Source organism: Lynx canadensis, chromosome C2 (assembly GCF_007474595.2).
Source record: "Lynx canadensis isolate LIC74 chromosome C2, mLynCan4.pri.v2, whole genome shotgun sequence".
Lineage (NCBI taxonomy): Eukaryota > Metazoa > Chordata > Mammalia > Carnivora > Felidae > Lynx > Lynx canadensis.
Genome location: NC_044311.2, coordinates 93,646,507 through 93,670,309, shown reverse-complemented (window position 1 = coordinate 93,670,309; position 23,803 = coordinate 93,646,507). Strand labels below are relative to the sequence as shown.

General features: G+C 43.0%; 1 protein-coding gene across 1 annotated transcript in view; it reads left to right on the top strand.

The window, feature by feature from the left end:
* The first annotated feature begins 17,582 nt into the window (after positions 1–17,582).
* ARHGAP31 (Rho GTPase activating protein 31) overlaps positions 17,583–23,803 on the top strand; it is a 114,311-nt gene continuing 108,090 nt past the window's right edge. Inside the window, exon 1 of the mRNA XM_030328881.1 lies at positions 17,583–17,828. Coding sequence (XP_030184741.1) covers positions 17,729–17,828 — 100 coding nt within the window. The 5' untranslated portion in view covers positions 17,583–17,728. The remainder of the gene's footprint in view (positions 17,829–23,803) is intronic.

Genomic DNA, 23,803 nt, shown 5'->3' with positions numbered 1-23,803 from the left:
CTGCAGGAACAACTAGTCATTCTTGAGGTCTCCACCATAGTTACTTCATCTAAGGTGCCCACACTGGCTACACCAGGCTACACACTGGCTACACCCACACTAGCCCACCAGGCTACATCAGGCACTTCTATTTCAATACTCCCATTATGCTGTTTATCTCATGATTTGGCAATAGCCAGTGTGCCTGGCCCTTTGCCACTAGATTGAGTACTCCATGAAGGCATGGATGGTGTTTTTCCAACGTTGTGTCCTCAGCACAAAATCCTGTGTCTGGTATATAGAGGACACACAGTAAATTTGACTGATTGAATAAATGAACAAATGCGGAGTGTAAATAGTCAAACTGCAGACTCTCTTAAAAGCTCTAGCCTTTGGGTCATGGGATATAGAAGGGAGATAATTCCTACACTGAATCCCTTGCAGAGGAAGGTGGATGGAGGAACAAGGGGCCAGAGCCAGAGAGGCCCAATCAAGGAGGCTGTGGGCTATTACAGTGGGCCCACAAAGCTTCCTTTCTCTGGTGTCCCAAGAATAATCCTTCAAAACATTAAAATACATGAGAAGGATTCCCCCAAACTCCTATATCCCACCATCCTCTGCAATCAACTGACTCCCTGGCTATTTCTGGAACTATTCTCCTTGCCCTCCTTTGGAGTTCTCCTTGACTTCCTTTGAAATGAGTGTTCATTGCTTAACGTCAATACCACCCAGAGATTCAGATATTTTCTGGGAGCTCCACAAAGAGACATCTGAGATTACTTCGACTGTTACCAATTTGGCCATGAGAATAACAGGTTTCAGTGCAGAACTTGGGGGTTAGCTCTGCTCACTAACTATGTTGGCTTCATTAGTCTGCTAGTGTTGCCATAACAGAGTACCACAAACTGTGAGGCTTAAACAACATAAATTTATGATCTCACAGTCTGGAGGCTGGAGGTCAAGATCAAGGTGTTGGCAGAGTTGGCTCTTTCTAAGGGATGTGAAGAAGAACCTATACCGTGCCTCTCCCCTAGTTTCTGGTGGTTTCCTGGCAATGCTTGGGATTCCTTGACTTATAAAAGCATCACTCCAATTGCTGCCTTTGTCTTCACATGGCATTCTCCCTGCGTGCATGTCTGTGACCAAATTTCCACCATTCCTACATAAGATACCAGTCATATGGCATCAGGGACCCATCCTAAACCAGTTTGTCCACAATTTAACTTAATTAGTTACATCACAGCCACCCTATTTCCAAAGAAAGGTCACATTCCGAGATTCTGGGAGTTAGAACCTCAACATATGATTTTTGAGGGGACACTATTCAACTCATAACATTGACCATATTTTCCAAAGCAAAAATTAGGACCCCTCCTTTAGCATATGGTTTGACATTGGGACAGACTGTTTGAAATCAGGACTGTCTGGGAAATGAGGGAGTTTAGGGAGCATCATTTTTAAAAGTAAATCCAGGCATGTGTATGTTAATCTGAAGGGTTTTAAAACACTGATTCTCATGAAATCATTTCAATATAAAATGGATAGATGGTAGATAGGTAGTAGACACACACACACACACACACACACACACACACACACATCTTACTTTGAAAGAGTACGCAAGTAAATGAGATTTGTGTACATTCAACTGGCTTATTTTAGGATCAGTATGAAGAATTAACTACTTGTGTATTAAGGATTGAAAAAAGCAGAATGTTCCCTGAAATAGATGTACGAATTTTCAAGTGTGATTTTTATTACAAACTGGTACCATTTCCCCACCACCAACAAGCCCCACAACTTTGTAAATGTATATCTAAAAGGCATAATGAAAAACAGAAATATATTATTTAGTTTACAAACATCCACAATTTCAGGGATACAATTATATACTGAGAATAACTTATATCTGTAACCTATTATAACTCCTGTCCTCAAACTAATTTCTGCATACTGTGTTCCCAAGATAGAAATAAAAACAGGTCTGGGGACACGAGAGATGCAAGAAAAGTGTGTTAAAAAACCTCACGGGGCCCTAATGGATCCACTTAAGTTAAAGCCCCAAGTCAGTAAACCAAGACTTAATACCTGACCTAACTGCAGTACCCCCCCCCACCCCCCACCCCCCCCAGCAATACAACCTTTAACAAGTTAACATGAGAATTTCCTGGTCAGCACTAAGAAGTTTACTGATAAGCCCCTTTCATTCCCCTTTGGAGGGCAACTTTGACTAAAACAATGAATTCTTTGCTAATAATTTCCTTTTTTCTGCTCCTTCTCTACCTTTAAAATCCTTTCCTTTTCTGCAGCTTGATGGAGTTCCTTTCTATCTGCTAAAGGGGATGCTGCCTGATTAATGAATCATGTAATAAAGCCAAATCTTTAAATTTTACTTGTTTGAAGTTTTGTTATTTAACAGACTTGGTGGCAGCAAAAGAATCCAAAGTGAACTCTGGCCACGTTCAGGAACAACAAGAAACACAGGTGTGGAGCTCTGTGAGCACTTTTGAGTTCACTGTCTTTCTCAACATCTCCAAGGACCACTGGTAGGTTCCTCTCGGTTGAGCTCCACTCTTTTTGCGTTTGAGCTCCCGATCTAATTGGCTTTCCTTTACAGGGCAGGTCAGCTTGGGCTCGCAGATGGTTCTGCCCAATGCCCAACTGAGCTGGCAGAAGTGCCAGCCAGAAGCCAAGCCCATAGACTATCAGACCACAATTCCCCAAGTGGAAAATCCCAGACCTTTGCTCTGACCCTAGGTTCCATGTTGGGAACTGTTGGTGGCAGCTGCAGTTCTCCATTGTGCTTGAACATGGGGTTTGCTAGATCATTCCCTTCTGCGGTCCAATGTTCCATGGAAATTGATGGTGGTGTGAAGAGGGTCTTCTTGTGGGCAGGATACCACCATGTCTCTCGGTTACTGCCGATATATTAAGGTGCACATTTGTCTGTCTTGTTTTGTGTAAATAACAGTTATTGCTAAGGGAATCTCAGAAACCAGAAAGCAGCAATAATTGGTGGGCACAGGTCAAGTGTTTAAAGGCTTGTAGAATGCTTGCCACTTCAAGAAGACTCCCTTGATAAGATAATCTAACCTGTAGGAAACAGGTTAGATTGACACTAGGTCACCAGCCAACTTTAAGAAAACCTTCATGCATTGAGGTACACTATAAAATATCCCACAATCCCCAACCCAGAGTCTGTCCCTCTTTTAGGTATTCGTTTGGCTCTGAGAAATACAAAAGTCTAGGTAAAAGAATGGGATCCTTTAAATCCAAAATACTGAGGGGTACCTGGGTGTCTCAGTCGGTTGAGCATCCGACTTCGACTCAGGTCATGATCTCACGGCTCGTGAGTTCGAGCCTTGCATCAGGCTTTGTGCTGACGCTCAGAGCCTGGAGCCTGCTTCAGATTCTGTGTCTCCATCTCTTTCTCTGCCCCTCCCTGGCTTGTGCTCTGTCTCTCTCTCTCTCTCTCTCTCTCAAAAATAAATAAACATCAAAAAAAAAAAAAACTTTAAATCCAAAATACCGAGCCCGCCACTTTCCAGCACGCCTGCTTATTTTATGTCCAAGCGCTATAGTCCTGGAAGTTGCAGATTATCTAGTAAAATGGCTAAATGCTAGTAAAAGCAACCTAAAATTACATTGACCATTATGGGGAATGTTTCAATTAGATAAAAACATGTAAGAAGGGCCTTAAAAGCAAGGGTTTTTGCTCCACAAATATCAATAACTATAAGGTCTTTATGTCTGTCTATATGTTTGTGCATTATCTATCTATCTATCTATCTATCTATCACCTATTTACATATGATATATATACATGTCACAAAATATATATGTTATAAACATGAGATACTTTTTTACTTCTGGGTGGTATTAATAAAACTAATTTGTAAAAGAGCCCTTGTAGTTGGTTTAAAAACCAGCACTTGTAGGTATGGGCATTCTAAATCAGCATTTTTTTTTCAACTTTTTAAATGTTTATTTATTTTTGGGAGTGGAGGGGCAGAGAGAGGGAGATACAGAATCTGAAGCAGGCTCCTGGCTCCTAGCTGTCAGCACAAAGTCCAACGCAGGACTTAAACTCAGGAACCACGACACCATGACTCGAGCCAAAGTTTGACATTTAACCCACTGAGCCACCCAGGTGCCCTGGTTTGGGTATTCTAAAAGGCTCAGAAAGATCTAAACTAACCCAAATGTTTCTCAAGTGCACATGACCTGGGAAAATACTCAGTATTAAAGCAGATTTAAAGTTGTTGGTTTAATTACAATAAACAGGTCCTTAGGGTATCAGCATTAAATATAAAACTTTTATTCTGTCTGGATTTACTGACAGTCAAATAAGTTCATATTATTTATGTTGCAAAAAGTTGCCAGAAAAAATAACTTAGAATAATGGTTGAATTTGTCTAATGTGTCATGAAGTTTTTGTGGGTAACCTAAACATAAGAACAAGTAAATTAAATACATATAAATAAGATAAAAAGTTTTTAGGTAAACTTTCTATATAGTTTCTTCCAAATCTTTTGGGTAACCTGAAATCTAAAAGTTTTGTTAAGTTAAGGGATGAGTTAAGTCCATTAAATATCTAAATCATTTCCAAATAAGATAAAATAGTGACACAGTAATTACTGAAGATTAGTTCATTGGCTTTTGGTTTCCCTATTACAGAGAAACTGAAGATAAATCTGGATCTGTTAACAGACATGTTTTGTGCTTTGTTCAGAGATTAGATGATGAAGCAGCATGTTTCTAGATGTTATAAAATGTATTCGCAAATTTATCTAAAGAATACTGGTGTAACAGTTCACAACTTCTTACTTCTCAGCTTCCACTAAAAATTAAAGCTTCTAAGGGTTAAGAATTCGAATTCATATATGTGGTTAAAACTATTAGAAATAACAAGGGAAACATCTCTGTAGGCAAGAAAGGTAGGATGTGTGTTTTTAGTAAAAGAAGGTACGAGAAATGGAAATGCATTTTTGTGGAAGGAAAAGAAAGTAATTTTATCCCAAAGTGAGGAAGAGGGAAAACTTAGGACAAAATCTGAATGTAAAAAGAAAGTTGTAGAAGATTTATGAAAAAGGAATCTTTGGAAAGAAATTTTATGTGTGGTCAGTACTGGCTAAGATTAAACTAAATTTAATTAAGTAAATGAGTTTTGGGGCATCTGGGTGGCTCAGTTGATTAAACCTCCAACTTCAGCTCAGGTCATGGGCTCTAAGCCAATGAATTAGAGCCCTGCATCAGGCTCTGTGCTGACAGCTCAGAGCCTGGAGCTGCTTCAGATTCTGTGTCTCCCTCCCTCACTGCCCATCCCCCACTCATGCTCTGTCTCCGTGTCTCTCTCTCTCTCTCTCAAAAACAAAAATAAACATTTCAAAAAATTAAAAATCAAGTAAATGAGTTTTAATATCAAAAGTACACTGGTGCAAAATTAAAATTTTGTTTTCTCTTTGGTAAAAGAACAAAGTTTACTTGAACTACTGGTCTGCTCTTAATAAATTGTAAATGAAACTATTTCTTTACCTTTAACATTATCTCTGTAGAAAATAAGGATTCTGTGTTTTGCCAAAATAATTTCTTATGTTTATCAGGGTTTTTGTTTTTCAGGTCTTTGATTTCTCAAGAACATTAAGTCTTAATATTAAAAGAGTCAAACTTTGCTTTCAAATATATAACCTTCTGCATTTTCCTTTAAAATCTTTTATTGTCATTTAGGTTAAATGGATAATTAGGTATTGTTTCATAATAATCTGTGATCCTACTTAATCAAATGCTGAAATATTTTGATAATTTTGATATACTTCCAAAGATCAAATTCTAAAATGAAATCTTTTGACCATAATCTAACTGAGGAGATCCAGAAGACCCCTGCAACATTTCAAGTTTTGTTTTCATCGTGAGAGATAATAAACCATCTAGGCTTATTTATTTATTTATTTATTTATTTATTATTTATTTATTGTTATTTTAGAGAGAGAAAAAAAGAAGTATGTGAGGGAGGAAGGGGACAGAGGGAGAGAGAGAGAATCCTAAGCAGGCTCCACACTCAGTGCAGAGCTCATGGCAGGGCTTGATCCCACAACCCTGGGATCATGACCTGAGCTAAAATCAAGAGACACTCAACCAACTGAGCCAAACACCCCTAACTAGGTTATTTAGCATGTTAAATCACATGGGAAACATTGTCAAATAAGTGATACTAAACTTTTGATTATATTTGTATAGATATATGTTGTTAAGATAAATGTTCTAGAAATGGCATGAAACTCCTAGAAATCTGATATGTCCTAATATGTTATTAACGTGAAGTGTTGTGTGTCATAGAAATAACCAAATTTCCTTGTCAATTTCAATATAAGGACCTCCTATCAGATCTTTAGCCATGGCCATTTTTAAGTCTTTTGTTACTTACAATTATTGTTTTACTCTGATGCTTTTGCAAATGTGTTTCATCATCAGTGAAATTCATGGGAAGAAATCTGGCAAGTACTCTAGAATACAGATTTCTGATAACTTTCAGCTCATACAACTGAACTGGAATTTAGAAACTCTCAAACAAAGACTGCCCTTGAATCTCCTTGGAAGGGACTATACTAGGTCCTCATCACTAACATATGGCAGCCAAACTTCAGGGACTTACACCTTGAACATACACCTCACAGCTAAATATGGCTCCACCTGACATCTGCTCCTATACAAAAGTGAAAACCTCCAAATCAAATTGACTAGGAAGAGAAGTAGCTGACATCAGGGTAGGCTGCTTCTGCCCAAGATGCTGAATCAAGACTTCATACTAACTAAACATGAAACACTTCCTTCCCCTTCTTTCCTTTACTCTGACCCTGGCCTGGAAAGACAATGCCATCATCTGTATCTTCCAGGTTATTGCTAAAGGAAGTAAGCTTTGCCTTTCAGACTGTTGGATTTGTCATCAAAAACTTTTATCTGTCCATCAACAGCGCCATGTTAGTGAAAGTGGTTTTGTACCCTTAGTGAAAGGATTTTGTCTTCATCTGTGGTGGTTATCATTCTCCTTGGGCCTGTGAATGCTAGATTCCTGGTGCCTGGCCATGCAATGCCTCCTCCATTACCTAACAGTGCTCCTAATTTTTCACAAGCAAACTAAGACATCTCATTGGTCGACTCCCCTGGATTTACATTATCTTGTTAAAAAAAGACCTAGTAGGAGATATTCATGATTCAGGATTTGCTTCCTTTGGCAGGGCCAGACTTCCCTGGTTAGGAGTAAATGTAAATGAGAATATGATCAGGAATGTCCCCTTAACTCTTAAAGATATTGCAGAATCCATTGCTAAGACAATAGCTGCCCGACAAAGATCCTTGATTTTTCTGGCCAAAGTTGTTCTTGATAATAGGATAGCCCCTGATCATCTTTTAACTGAGAAAGGAGGTATCTGTGCTATGGCCAGCACTGCCTGCTGCACATTCATGAACACTTCTAGGAAGTTAAAACGCAACTCATGAGACCACTGAGCAAGCCACTTGGCTTAAAAAGGAGACTCCTTCAGCAAGGTCTTTCTTTTACTTCTTTGATTTTGATTGGTTTGGGTCTTAGAGACTATGGTTTCAAAATGTAGTCCAGACATTGGGAATTATCTTGCTTTTAGTAATCATAATAACCTCCCTGGTGCATGGTATCTCCTAAAAGCTTCAAATGCATGTTTGTAGCTGCTAACATCCAAGCAAATGATCTCCCTGATGAGGTTTTTGGAGTGATAGTGGAGTTCATGGGGTCCGGAGCCGGCGACCAAGACAGAATTCTTGAAGATGTCTTTGGTGCAAAAAAAGAGGTGATTTTATTGAAGCATGGGGATAGGACCCATGGGCAGGAAGAGCTGCCCCAGGACCAGGAGAAGAGACTTGTTTTATACTATGGGGTTAGGGGGTGAGGTAAAGTCCAAAGGAAGTTTCCAGTGAGATTTTCATATGCTAAAGAAGACTCACAGGATACTGGAAGCCTAGCTATTGTCAAGCTAAGGTTGTTTTTCCCTCTGGCAAAGCATTAACATTAAGACAGTAAGGAGTTCCTGGAGAAACATTTTACCTGCCAACCTCAAGTATTTGTCAATCGACTGCAGGTTATAAGGAAATGTAGTTCTATCTGCCATTTCCTTCTGCCTTTGTTTCCCACATCACTATGGAGGGGTGATGGAAACTTAGGTCCTGCAGGACTATGATATCTACTAGTTAACCATTTGTTTTTCCCCTTTCCTTTGTTCCTGGGCAGCCAGGAGTGCCCACAGGAATACCACACATATCCCACCTGGTTGGGGTGGGGGTGGGGAGGTGTTTGCGGCCTGTTAGCTTGCCTTATGCTCCCTCATCATCCCTAAGACTGGAAGGTCAGAAAAGGAAGGAAGTGGATGATGGACTTAAAAACTGTGAGTTTGAAGTCATAATCTGTGAATATCACAGAGATTAAGCAAAAATGTCATGACCTATGAATAGCACACACACAAAACAACAAAAAGCTTGGAGAACTCTGAGAGTGGCACTAATGTCTTAAATTTTGATCACATTTCAGTTAAGCTGAGAGCCTGATCAAAAAGGAGGAATTATTGAAAAGAGAACCACAGGGTCATAATGAGCTACTTAAGTAAACCAAGACTTAATACCTAACCTAATTGCAGTTTCAACCCCCCAGGAATGCAACCTTTAACTAGTTAACATGAGAATTTCCTGGTCAGCACTAATAAATTTACTGATAGACCTCTTCCATTCTCCTTAGGAGGGCAACCTTGACTGAAACAATAGATTCTTTGCTAATAACTTCCTTTTTTTCTGCTCCTTCTCTACCTTGAAAATCCTTTCCTTTTCTGCAGCTTGATGGAGCTCCTTTCTATTTGCTGGATGGGATGCTGCCTGACTCATGAATCATTTAATAAAGCCAGTTAGATCTTTGAAATTTATTTGTTTGAATTTTTGTTATTTAACAAGTGAGAGCCACAATCAGAACTGCTTCCCCAATAGCCCACAAACCGCAATATATCTTCCCTGTTAGAAGACTGTTTAACAGGAGGCCACTTTACCGTTTCTGAAAAATTTTCTACATGCTAACACATAAATGTAAATCATCACAAATCATTTCTGAAACTAGGAAAGATAAAATAAATAAAATAAAATAAAATAAAATAAACTTAAAGTCTTACAAATGTGTTTTATATGGGACACCCTTGTAACAGGAAATAGGAAAAGACCCCAAGAAATTGGATAGTGATGAAGGGAATAGAAGAATTGCTAAGGAAGATGATAATAATCACTCTTCATATATGAGCACTGACCTAGATTCAGGCAAACCGTAGGTTATTTCCTTATCTTATTTAACCCTCACACAACCCTATGGGTAGCTATTATGACTTCATTTAACAGGTGGGACAACTGAGGCTCAGAGAGGTTAAATAATTTGTCCAACCAAGGCCCTGGGGCAAATAAGTTGCAGAAGCAGGCACAGAATCAAGGTTAGCCTGAACCCATAGCCCATGTGGCCAGAGCTGGCCAGGGGCCTGTGGGGATCTAAAGCTTTCATTAAGTGCTTCTACAACATCTCCCTCTCAGAGAGAATAGAGGAGCAACACCAGGCGTCTGGAGAAAGGTTGGAATGGACTGGGAGAAGAGTGAGGAGCTAGATTAAGGGGCATCAAGGTTTCACAACAACTGTGTATTGGGAAAACAATTTTGTTCAAGAGGGCTATTTATAGGGATGTTTTTCCTCAGCACTCCCTGCCCCCATCTCCTCCCTTTTGTGTTAAAAGGCGCCTGGCAGAGTGGTAGAGGGTTACAGGCAATGCACAGGAAACTCTGGAACACAATGAACGGGGCGGGGACAGATCTCCACCCACCTAAGAACATCACTAGCTGCAGTATTCAGAGACCCTGCAGGGGACAGATGGAACTCAGAACTGTGTCTCTGCTCCTTTTATCGTCTTTCTCCTAGCCAGAAAAAAGGCAACATGCCCAAAGGGGTGCGGAACAGAGTCAAAAAAGGAAGCAGGGGGCAGAGTAAGAGGCAACAGAACAAAATAAAACACCAACATAACGGAAATCAGTCGGCATCCCCTATCCAGAGGACTCCCGAATTCACGGATCCAGGTTTTTCCACCCAAGTCTCCCTGTAGCTCTCAAACTCAAAAGATGCAGAGCATGAAGGGAGAGAAGGGATCCCAACTGCAACTGCTGATAGGGATGCTTGAACCTACTGTTAGACCCCCAGAACAGACCCAGCCAGGCTTGTGGGGGCTGCTGCTCATGGGAACAGCCTGTCGCATCCTTCCCTCTGGGCCACCAGACAGAGGCCTCCAGCCAAATGGATCCAAATTCAGACTTGGAGATTAAGGCCAGACCCTGGGCAGAGTCAAATGTCTGTATTACTAGTGATTCAAACCACGGCACTTGGCTCTCCCTCTGGTCTTGTGAAGTCTCCTCTCCACATGAGACTAGGAAGGATGCTTCCTGCTGCTCTTTGGCAGTGCCCTGTGCCCCTGGTGGAGCAGGACAAGGCAGTCTTGTGCTGCCGGGTTTACTCATTGTTTCTGAAATACTGAAGACTCATTTAGTGCAACACTGTGCATCATGGGTCAAATGTCATTACAGTTTTTAAAACACTCCGCAGAACACAAAAGATTTCCAAACCTCTTGATTTTGAACAACATTCAATGCAAAGAAATTAGAGTGTAACTAAAATACTGGTAGGGGAAGCCTTATTTTTCAAATAATTTCAAACTTTGTGCAGATGTCTCATCTAATTTCTAGTCCCAACCTCTTCACGTCTACCCAGTCCTGCATTTCACATGACCAAAGGGCATTTCCTCCTAAAGCTCTCATAGTGTCACCACCTGTACCCCAAGACCTGACCTTTACTGCCTACCTGCTTGTACTCACCAACCTTTGTCCCACATTTTCCCTTGAACTCTTCTTTCCAGCTTATCTCTTAACTCAGGCAAAAGACCCAAAGGACATAACATCCTGTGATGGAAACCGAAACTACTCTTGAAGCAATAAAGACTGCCCAGAAAAAGAGCTCCTGCTGGCCCAGACCACCCAGACCAGTATAGGTTTTTTTAAATATATATTTTAAGTTTATTTTTTATTTTGCGAGGGGGAGAGAGAGAGAGAGAGAGAGAGAGAGAGAGAGATGGGGGGAGGGGCAGAGAGAGAGAGAGAAGGAGAGAAAGACAATCTCAAGCAGGCTCTGCCCTGTCAGCACAGCCCGATGGCTCCAACTCGCCAACCTCCAGATCATGAGCTGAGCCAAAGTTGGACGCTTAGACGACTGAGCCACCCAGGTGCCCCAGCACCGGTATGAATTTAACCCCCGACTCACACCTGCCAGGATGGACCATGGAGCAACCGAGTGATCCTTGGAGTGACTGACTGTTACCTTTATCTCCTTACAAAACTAAAATCTCCGCCCAAGGACGAGCACAAGCCTCATTAACATAACATATGAAGCATGTATAGGCATGGCTTCTTAAAGTGCTCCTGCCACCTTATGCCTGCCTTTACCTATGATGATAAGGCTTTCCTATCTAAATAGTCATCCTAATCTGAAATAAAAGGAACCCATTGACTCTTGCTGGGGAGTGGTGGCTTTGGAAGTTATTCCCCACGATCACCTTATTTCCTGCAAATAAGGTTTCCTTTGTGCGACAACTCAAATGGTGTAGTTACTATATGTGACACACCATGGAGTGAACTCATGTTAGCTCGGTTACAATAAGGCCCTTGATGTATAGATAAATATATTTTTCTGCAAAAACTAATTTTTTCCCTTACCAGCCCCCAATTTTATAAACTTGGCATCTCTCTTACATTTACTCTTTTACATAAAAGGCTGAGGTTCTGAATTAGTAGGGAGGGAGTGGTCAATGCAATTTTATCATAAAATGTTAGGAGGGCTTCCTTTTTTATGGAGTGTTTTTCTTTTTCACTATTCTCTCACTTTCTGCCCTTTCTATCCCCAAACGCTTGGTTGATGGTGAAGCAACTGAATTGCATTCTCAGCTGGGCAACTGTGGCTGTAGTGTTTCCCAACGCCTTTTTTTTTCCTCCTGAATAATGCAGTTTTGCAATTCTAGGAACTGAAAGGGAACTAAAATATACAATGCTTCAGACAGAGAGAGAGAGAGAGAACATCATGTGTAATAATAACTATGTCTGTTCTTCAACTTCTGAGCTGGGAGTGGGAGCATTTAAGGCTCTCCTCCTTCTCTGTTCTTATCACTGTGACTGCTTGGTCTTGCAGGCCCACTCAGAACCAAAACTGCCTGGGATGCCCGAGTGGCTCAGTCCATTAAGCATCTGACTCTTGACCTTGGCTCACGTCATGAACCAATGGTTTGTGGATCTCGTGGTTCATGGGATTGAGTCTGGCATTGGGCTCCATGCTGACAGCACAGAGCCTGCTTGGGATTCTCTCTCTCCCTCTGCTCCTCCCCTCGCTCGCACTCTCACTCTCTCTAAATAAATCAACTTTAAAAAAAAAAAAGAAGAGGAAAAACTGACTTTCCTGGTCATAGAGGTGGTGAAGCAATGGGAGCCCAGCTGGCATGTTTCAAGAGGTACTGCTAGCAGGATATCCGTGCTTCTAGGACTGAGAGACTGATCCTGGTTCTTGTTCCTTCTCTTCCATCAGATGGACCTCTCCTCCACTCTGTTCTGTTTGATTAGAGATTGGTAATGTGGGCCTCCTCCAACCTCACTAGGGATGCTTGTTCCTCATTTGAACACCTAGAAACAACAATTTACAGCATAACCTAGATCTGGGAGCACATGGCACAGAGAAATGCAGTAATAGAGCTAGAAGCCCATTTTTTCTAGAAGCCCTTTTGTTGTGGCGTCTTCATCCTCTACTAGCTTTAGACCTTCAGGGCACTGGCATCTGGGCCCAGGGTGGGCACAAGGCCTCTCTCATAGAAGAGTCTCACCCAATATATTAGTCTGCTAAGGCTGCCATAACAGACTACCATAGACAAGGCAGCTTAAACAACAGACGTTTATTTTCTCACAAGTTTTGGAGGCTGGCAGTCCAAGATCAAGGTGTCACAGTTTTGCTTTCTCCTGAGGTTTCTCTCCTTGCCTTGTAGGTGGCCACCCTCTCATAGTGTCCTCGAGTGGTCTTTTCTCTATGGGACACATCCTTGGTGTCTTTCTGTGTCTTCATCTCCTCCTCTCACAAGGATACCAGTCAAGTTGGATTAGGACCCGCTCTAAAAGCCTTGTTTTAACTTTAAAGGCCTTATCTCCAAATACAGTCAGGTTCTGAAGTACGGGGGGGTTAGGGCTTTAATATATGAATTTGGCAAGGGAGGCACAATTCGGTTAATAACACCCAACAACCAGTGACAAGACCAACATTTTTAAGCTGGGAACAGGGGAGAGGGAAGAAGAGGAAATGTACCCAGGAAGAGGATAAACTGACATTCTCCACCCCAGAACAGAGAATTCAGAAACTGTTAATCATGTCCACGGACAAGGGATCATTTATGAGTATTTAAGTGGCTGGGCACTAGCACAGGAGGGAGAACTCTAAAATTGCTGATTGATAAGTCTAGTTTTATGGGCAAGTAAAAGAAAGGCTAGCTCACAAGTGACACAAAAATCTCCCAATACCCATCCTCTGTCTTCTGCATCTATTTATTTATGGCAGAGAAGACTACTACCATCATTGGTGAGTGAAGGAGGCAGATGGCACACTTGGATAGGCATCAGTCTTAGTTGCAGATAAATCCTAAGCCATGACAAAACTCTATGGTGGTAGCTCCATGTGAGTGAAGTGCTTTTTGTTCTATCATAATCTGTTGAAGGGATAATTTATATTATCACCAAACAGCTTAATTATTAGGCTGTTCACATTCCTACACAATCTCCATATAATCTTGCTTTCTAGGAAATCCAAAGTCCAACGGAAAAACCCTTTGAAACCCAAATCTGATTTTCTTCCATAGACTCAGGAAAAGGTACACATCTTAGAGTAAGCAACTAGAAAGAAATACGGGAAGAGGAAGAGGTGAGCAGAGGAAGGAAAGAGAAAGAAAAATACAGTGTCCAGAAGAAGGGCTAGATTCAAGTTTGGCATCTATCACAGGGCACACTCAGCAATGAGAGGGGTCAGGGAGCAAATGGGGAGGAGGACAGCTTTCCAGCTTCTTGAGTCTTGAGTCATTATGTGGTTCATTATCTGGCTTGGTAAATTGTGAGTTTTTCCAACCATAAGGTGTAGATAATTGAGAGTTATCAAATAAAGACAAAGAGCCACCATGCATATATATCAAATGTTCAGTCAGCCAGGCATAATGGACACCTCGCCCAGTGTTCAGTATCATCTCAACCCTGAACTCTATAAACAATGTGAACCCAACTTATCGTGACTTATCATGACACATTGTGGAGTCCCTCTGGGGAATCTTAGGGCTGTGTGGAGGTCACTAGCTTTACTGTTTTTCGCAGTTCTGTTTTGTGATAACCTACACTTCTGCATTTGATGGTGATTAAGAGGACCTGGTACATAGCTAATGTTATACTGTGAAGTGTATGTGAATCATTTGTAAATTACTGGTGGACTTTATTGTGAGAAAGACCCTACTTAATAAATATTGTAGGTCATTAAAGTTAATTGATATTTGAATAAGGGCTGTTGATTAGTTAATATTATTATTACAATAATATTAACTAATATTATTTAATATGGTTAATATTAGTTTTATATAGTTAATTTTAGTGTTATATATTTATGTATAAATATATTAATATAGTTAATATTAGTTTAATATAGTTAATGTAGTTAAATATATGATATATTACATAATATATTATATATTAAAATTATTATATTAATATAGTTAATATTAGTTAATATTATTGTATAAATTAAATATTATTGTATAATATAAATTTCCTAATTTTGAATTTTGATAACTGTATTCTGATTATAGCAGACATTAATATTAGGGAAAGCTGCGTGAAGGGTAAATGGGAATTCTTTGACTATTATTTGCAAAATTTTTATAAGCTGAAATTACTTCAAAATGAAAAGTTAAAAGAATGTTTTTAAAGATTTAAAGAAGCAATTCAAGAACTTGACAATTTATCCATATTTTGTGCCCTGGGGGCCTGCACCCAGGAGAAAAGCACCCCTTTGGCCTCTTTCCTTGGCTACCCAAGCGATGAAATCTACTGTAGGTCAGATGAAATAAAAGAATATGAAAGTCCTTGCTAAAGTAAACTCCCGAACAAACGTTAATAGTAATAATTACAGTCTTGTATGGAAATGCTTCTCTATAAATAAAGGGAGGAATAAGCCATTACACTAAATATCCTACCGAATATTCTCCAAATAGCTTACAAAATGCTTAGAAACCACTGTCTGGCACTAGAAAACAGGGAGTCCTTCACCGGTTTTGAACAAAGCAGGAATGTAACAAGAACAATACTTCAGGAAGGTTCATCAAGTCTTTAGTACATAGGATGGATGAAGTGGGCAGAGACCGAACTCAGCAAATCCCACTAGGAGTTATTCTGAGGAGTCACCGATCCTCACTGAATGGGCGTGGAAAAGAAGAAAACCAGAGGAGAGGCCTTTTGAAGGACTCATCGGTCTGGGCAGGACTAGCCTGGAGGTGGGGGTGGAAGGAAAGAAATGAGTCAGTTGTTACTTGAAGATGTCTAGCCAAGATGACAGGGCAATGCTGGTGTCGCTGAGAGACAGATGGAAAATGGAAGGAAGGAGCCACCATACTCAGAGCTTGGGTTAGGAGCTCTGAAGGTCAGGCAGGTACAAGGTGGGAAGACAGGCAGTGGGGGCTGTCACAACTGGGCATCAGCAGTCCTTGCCATGTGGGAGTGCACTTTTGGTGTTATCAGATCTGCATCTCATGTGCAAGAGAAGCCAGAAACTCACATCTCTTAAGTGAAATCTCTTAACCCTTTAAAGTTAGCAATTGATTTGAAAAAATTTTAAAGGATTGTGTGTGTGAAACCAAACACCTCTGTGGGCCAGATTTGCAAGACAGGCTATCACTTGTGACCTCTGTCAAAGAGAAAAGGTGAAAGGTCAGAGTTCAGTGTCACCAGAATACACAGGGAGACCGTGTATAAGTGACTATAAAGGGATTCAGTAAGTAAAATACTATACTTAAAGCTTCTGTCAGCAATCTGAGCTGTATGAATGTCCCTCCCCTTCACGTCTATATATGGATTTGAATTTGTACAGGAAGTTTAATCTAATCTTCCAATGGTTAAATCATAAGGATTTGAGTGCTTACTGTGTGCTGAATACACAGAAGTCAAGGAATTTCAGATCTAACTGGAGAAGAAAAGAACATGCCCTCCTGAAAGCTTGAGGACAAATTATGGAACCTCCTGGGAGACTCCTTTCTCCACATTATGCTGGAGTATCAGTCACCTTAAATCCTGGCCACCCTGCAAATCACTTACATTGTAGTAAACTTGCAATAATGCGTGTGACGTGACGTGATGTGTGTATGTGTGTGTGTGTGTGTGTGTGTGTGCGTGTGCATGAATCTGTAACCAGAAATCTTATTTCCTGGGCAGTGGTTACAAGGCGGCAGCCTCTAGTCTTCCGTCAGCGTGGGAGGGGAGCTAACTGGGTTGGGGGTACCTGGGCGCGGGAGAGGAGGATGGGAGTGGCCGGCGGAAAACCGCTCCCGGGCAGGTCAGGTTTCTCTGCTGGAATCCCTGTCTTTGTCTCTGTCATTACTCTTGAAGGGTTTGTGTAGGATTAGGCAGGCACCGAAATAGAAAGTGTCAACGAGATGATGACAAGGAGGATGAAAAGGAGGCAGGACTTTTTTTCGGTCCCACCTAGCACCGTCCGTCCCGAAGGCTAGCGCGCCTCCTCCTACCCTCCTCCAAGGGCCGCGGTGGGGCAGGAAGCTGGCGGCTGGGGCTGCGGGTCCTCCTGGGAGCGCGGCGGTTTCCTCCCGAGCTGCCGAGTTATCTCCAGAGCCGCAGACCGGCTCTCCCAAGAGCGCGTCCTACCCCCCCGCCCCGTACTCCTCAACCCACCCACCTACTTCCTCCGGCCCCATACACACGCAGCACTGAGCTGCCAAAAATTTCCACCCTCCGCCCCCCTCCCTAGCTAACTTCCTTCCAGCATTTCCTGAGCTGGATGATCCTAGGATTTGTAAGACAGGAAAAAAAGGAAGGCGTGAGGGCGGGCGAGAGAGACAGGATGCTTGTTTTTCGCGTTCCCAACGCCGTCTGAAGGCAAGACAGCGGGCGCTGGGCAGAGGAGCCACGCAGCCCCGGGGCTGTCTCCTCGCCCCTGGCTGCTGCCCGCTTCCCGCGCTCTCGTCCTCTCCGGGGCGTCTCTGCAAAAGCCGAAAGGAGAGAGCTAGCCCTCCCTCCGGAGCGGGGGAAGACGCTCGGAGATCCCGCAGGAGCCCGTGAAAAGTCCCTGGGACTCCAAGTGAGGAAGTGACACTCCCGCCAGCCGGCCCGCGGCCGCCAGCTCCGCCCGGCCTCCGGCACCGCGGCCCTGGAGGAGCGCGCCGTGGACTGCAGGCTCCGCGGCCGCGCGGGTCTCAGCGCCCCGCGGGGTCCATGCGCGCTGCCCCGGGCCGCACTTCCTCCGCGCGCCCATGCGGGCCCCCGGAGCCGCGCCGCAGCCAGTGATCTGACCCCGAAGACCATCTTAGGCGCGGTGCCAAGCACAGGGGAGGGAGAGACGGAGGGGCAACCTCTTTGGGACTAACTCATGAAGAACAAGGGTGCCAAGCAGAAGCTGAAACGAAAGGGAGCCGCCAGTGCCTTTGGCTGTGACCTGACCGAGTATCTGGAAAGCTCAGGACAGGATGGTAAAGTACCTTTGCCTTTCCCCCCACCCCTCCTTTTCTTTTTGTTTGAGAGTGAGATGGACTTTTCTGGAGCGTGTTAGATTCCGTTCGCAAGTTAATGTATTCCAGGCCTGTGGGTTCAATGTACTTTTTTTCTTTTTAAAGAAAAGATATGATTCCTAAGGTGCACAGCGCTGCCACCTCGACGTGCAGAGGCTGTGTGGGTCTTTCCGTTTGTCGCACACAAGCCGTTATTGGGCGGTGCTGCTGCAAGTTTAACCGGCTACCTCTGCGGGCTGGGGGTGGGAGCTCCAGAGATCCTGATCGAGGACTTTGGATGTCGGAGGCGAGGGATTCGGGCAGGACCTGTGGGATGATGATGATCAGTGGGCTTCTCCGGGTACATAATTACGACCGCCTTGGGTGTCCCTCCCGGGCTCTCCAATTTCATCCGCTCACATCTTTTTTTATTAATGTGCTGGAAGGCAGGGGGTGCGGTGGATCCTGGCTGGGGGAGTGGTTGCACAAACATTTTCTGAATTTCTGAACGGATGCCAAATATATAGTACCTCCCTCCCTCCCCTTCCCAACCCCCCAGACCCTTTACCTCCTCTTGGCTTTCAGATTAGCATTTGGTGTGTCAGACAAGAAGAGTGCTGTAAAAAGGTCAGAAGGCCTGGATCTTAAAATACTATAGGGTATGTAAAAGAAAAGGAGAGCGGCTCTGTTTTCAAGGCCACATTGGGTAAAAAAGGGAATCCTGCAGAGTAGAGACAGTTTAAACATTTGTTGGGGGAGAGGGAAAGAAAACAATTTAGAATACAATAATAGCATTTGAAGTTAGAAGTTTTTAATCATAGGAAGGCTGGGGAAATTGAGCAGTAAATGACTCCTTTTGTAAGGTTGACTGACCCCATGCATACCCATGACAAAAAGGCCTTGTCTTTAGAAAGTTAAGTGCGGAAAGAAATTAGACCACTATATAGGCCTCGTATTTACACACAGCTAGCTATAACAAAGGAGGAGACTGGAGGGCTGTTTAACTGTGCAGAATAATTCTGCCTCCAGGAAAATAATCTCAAAAATGATTTGATTAGCTCATATCAAATGTGCATCTCAAAAAAAGTGCAAAGATTTTGTTTCAATTACGTTTTTTTGAGACTCAGCACCACCTAGTAATTTGCAGTGGTGTGATATTCCTGTGGTATTCTGGAGTTCAGAGTCTGCTGTGTCATTAGGACAAATGGCTTAGTATCATAGAGCTTGGGGTACCACAGGTTTCAAAACTGCCTCTTTTGAAATCAAGGCATAACAGTCAACTCATTTAATCCTCTCCAATAATCCAGGAGAGGGCGATTTGATATAAAATTGCTTGGACTGAATTATTTTGAATGCGAAAGAACTCCACATGTGCATCTTAACCACTACCCTCGAAAGTTCAGAAGGAAACATTTCCCTCCCCCTGTTTTTGTGAGGAACTTGAAGTTCACTACAAATGTTCGGGATGCCCCCTTCCACCCTGTGGGTGTTTTTCTGGGACCCCCTCCAAGCATGGGGGTGCTTGCCATTCCTGCCCCATTCTTATGATGTCATAGATTGTAGGATGAGCCAGGAATGTCAGCATTCTGTGAAGACACCTCAAAGGCTGCCTTTGGCAGCTCTTTGTTCACCTGCTTTGTATTTTGGGCTTCTATATAGGTTGCATTTGGAAAAGAAGGAAGGGAGCTACTGCTCAGAGGAAAAAAAAATGAAAACCAGTGCCTAATAATCCCAGCCTTGGGGAGGAGGCAAGGAAGCCCAGACAGGTAAATTGACCTGCATAAGGTCATACAGTATAAATCATGAAGGATGCAGAGAGGCTTGGCCTACCAGGCTCCTCTTCCCTCCCTAGCTTCCTTATCCAGGCCAACATTCTCTTCTAATGATTTTGTTTCCCAAATTGAAAGACTACACAGGCAAGATCCTGTCACAGGATCAGCAAACTTTCAAGTCTGACATACCTGAATAGAGTTTAGCTTTAAAACAAAAGGAAACTGACCCACTTAATGATCCAGACACCATTCTTGTGCCACATGAGGATTAGGCATGCATAATAAACAGCTTATATAAATGAGAGTAATTAGGATTTCCTTTTTGCTACATGTAAAAACTAGTTATGTAGTCCTCTTTTAATTTGACTATAGTGTAGTATCAGTAAGCACAGTGCTAATGTTTTTTTTTTCCTAAAACAATGTGTTTTCCTCATGGACTTTCTTTTTTTTTTTTTTTTTTTAATTTTTTTTTTTCAACGTTTATTAATTTTTGGGACAGAGAGAGACAGAGCATGAACGGGGGAGGGGCAGAGAGAGAGGGAGACACAGAGTCGGAAACAGGCTCCAGGCTCTGAGCCATCAGCCCAGAGCCCGACGCGGGGCTCGAACTCACGGACCGCGAGATCGTGACCTGGCTGAAGTCGGACGCTTAACTGACTGCGCCACCCAGGCGCCCCCCTCATGGACTTTCTGAAACATGTACTAGTTAATAGACAAGGCCTGGACTCTGCTCCCAGGGAGGAAAGCTGACCTGGGCACTGCCCCTTTGCCCACCACCTTGGAAGTTCAACCCCAGAATCCAGGTGACAAGTCAGCATGGTAACTAGAAACCAGAAGGCTAGGGAGGGCCTCACAAGACCGACATCGTGATTACTGAGCTTCGGAGTCAAGGGTAAGGTGATGGTCCTGTATAGAGATAAAGAGAAATGCTTTCAGGTCTGGGAGCACAGGAGCAGAAGAGAAGGACCAAGATGTAAGGAAGCCAAGAGAGCCCTTGTGCTTGGACAGGGAGGGAAAGCCCTAAGCTGGGATGGTGGACAGAGCTGGTGATAATAAGCTGTGCTCAGGCCATCCGAATGTGGGGAAGCTACAGCCCTGAGGCTGAACACAGATCATGAATGTCATCCACTTCAGTGATTTGCCGTGGCCCAGCCCTGCTACCTTCAGCTGGGCAAATCTGCCAGGACAGGATGTGTGGGTGACAAATAGGTGTTCAGCTCAGAGCAGAAGCTGCCCAGGGCCAAGTGTCATTCTTAATCTTTAGGAAGCTGATGAAAACCAGAAACCCTTTCTTAGAGAAGTGTGTGTGTGTGTGTGTGTGTGTGTGTGTGTGTAGTTTCCACAGTTCAGACCCTGCTGTTGATCATCCCCAGAGGCACACAGGCCTGATGTGAAGGGCCGTTTTCCCCCCTTTCACTTCTTTGAGGACTTTTCTCCAGTCTGGTAAGAACACTCAAGAACAGCACAAAGTTGCTCCTGACCAACGTGGCCGGAACAGTGACCACCACCCCAACCCTCAGCTCTTCCTTAGGAACCAGATAACTTTATCTTCCCATCTGGTATAGAGGGAGAAGAGCATCTCTTCTTCACTGGTATGCTGAAAGTAGTAGTTTTCTTTGCCTTCTTTTTGACAACTGAATTGAAAGAATCCCAACGAAAACCACATCATATTGTCACCTGTGGTTGGGAGGCTGCGGGTGAAGCCGTGTGAGGCCAGAGTGCATCCAAGAGCATTTTTTTTAAATTTTTTTTTAATGTTTATTTATTTTTGAGACAGAGAGAGACAGAGCATGAACGGGGGAGGGTCAGAGAGAGGGAGACACAGAATCTGAAACAGGCTCCAGGCTCTAAGCTGTCAGCACAGAGCCCGACGCGGGGCTCGAACTCACGGACCATGAGATCATGACCTGAGCTGAAGCTCGCGGCTCAACCAACTGAGCCACCCAGGCACCCCGAGCATTTCTTATTTCATTGTGAGCCAAGTGCCCCTGGTCTTCCCACAGGACTTGGAAATGCTGGGGCCAGCAGTCAAGGGACCAGAAAGAGAAGGTTATTGGAAAAGCTGTCTTCTGCCTCCATTTGTGCCTTCTGTCTCCACTCTGAGGGCTAAGGACTTTCTCACCCTTCTGAATAATCTATGTCATTTTATTCGATTCCTGGAAAAGGTGATATTGTGTCACCCAGTGGTTTGCCATGATGGCAGCACATTAGAATCCCCTGAGGAGCTTTAAAAAAAAAAAAAAAAAAAGGTGAAGCCCAGGTCCCCTCTCAGAACAATTAAATCAGAATTTCTTGTTGTGCAGGCATAGGTATGTTTTAAAAGCTTACTAAAGGGGCACCTGGGTGGCTCCATGGAGCCTCCATTGGGCTCCATGCTGACAATGCCTGCTTCAGATTCTGTGTCTCCCTCTCTCTGCCCCTCTCCCCGCTCTCAATCTGTCTCTCTGTCTCTCAGAAATAAATAAACATTAAAAAAATTTTTTTTAAAGCTTCCTAGCTGTTTCTGATATGCAGGCAGAGTTGAGAACCACTGCTTGCAATTTAGGCATTTACAGACCATTTTCCCCTTGGATAAGCAGCTTTGACTATTCAGAATGTCTCCTCTGAATGTTTGGTAAGAACTGTGAGCCTTTTTATTGCTAAAGTTTTTTTTCTAGTTCTTATCAGATTGAAAAGGGAAAAAAAATGTGTATATACATATATATATATATATATATATATAATTTCTTTTTTTTTAACGTTTATTTATTTTGACAGAGAAAGAGAGCACACATGTGCTCAGGGGATGGGCAGAAAGGGGGGAGAGAGAGAATCCCAGGCAGGCTCTGAGATGTCAGCGTGGAGCCCAATGTGGGGCTCAATCTCACAAACCGTGAGATCATGACCTGAGCCAGAGTCGGGTGCTTAACTGACTGAGCCACCCAGGTGCCCCTTTATATATATTTCTGAGGCTAAATCATTCTCTCAGTTTGTTTATTCATTTATTTCACAAATAGGTACTGAGGCACTGTGGAGGCACAGTGGGAGAGAAAGAAACAAGCCCTCCAGACTTGAGAAATTTACAGTTGAAAGGATGTGAACAGACTTTCAGAAACCAATGGCTCAGGGTGCCTGGGCGACTCAGTTGGTTGAGCTTGGGATTCTCTCCCTTTCTCTCTCTCTGCCCTCCTCCACTCATGCTTTCTCTGTCTCTGTCTCTCTCAAAATAGATAAACTTAAAAAAAAAAAAAAAGAGAGAAGCCAGTGGATCAATGAAGCTTTGAAAATAGCTGTCATAACTGAAGGAGAACACGTAAAAGCTACTATCTACAAGTAAATAGATAAGATACCCAAACATAAACAGGAACAAAGTCTTAGCAAGGAAGGTAGGTAATATTTTTTTTGTTCAAGACAGGATTTAACACTGACTGGAGAACCAGGGCTGGTACTCTCTTTGGCTTTAGTCTTTTCCTCCCCAGCATCTTACCTCACACATCCTTATCACACCCTCCCTACCTAACTCTTCACTCTTTTTTTTTTTTAAGTTTATTTATTTATTTTGAGAAAGACAGTGAGAGCAGGGGAGGGGCAGAGAAAGAGGGAGAGAGAGAATCCCAAGCCGACGTGGCGCTTGATCCCACGAACCAAACCATGAGATTATGAGCTGAGCCAAAACCAAGAGTTGACGCTTAACGGACTGAATCACCCAGGTGACCCCTGAGTCTTCATTCTTTAGGTCTCCGCTGCTTCTGGAAACCTTCCCTGACCTCCCAAGTTAGGTGCCCCTGCTGGGTATTCCCATTAGGAGTTCTGGAGACTTCCTGTCCAGCATAGAATCCCCAAATCTCAACTTTGCCTGTTCCCAACCCTGGAGTAAATTACTTACCCCCGCTAGGCCTCAGTTTCCTCATTTGTGAAATGGGGCTAAGAGGACTGATGTGAAGATAAATGAATTCATATAGGCAAAGCACTTGGCAGAGGGCATGTGTATATGGAAAGCTATAAAAGTGTGGCTGTTATTATCATAACACCCTGGACTTGCCCTGGTATAACTACATTACACCCATGACTGAATGAGTGAGGGCTCCAATGAAATGGGTAAATGATATGGTCAGGTGGTTTCATCAGTCATGAAGAGGAATGGGAAGCAGATTGGTTGCCCCAGTGAATGAAGAGGCCATTTCATGCAGGGATTTCCCAGAGCTA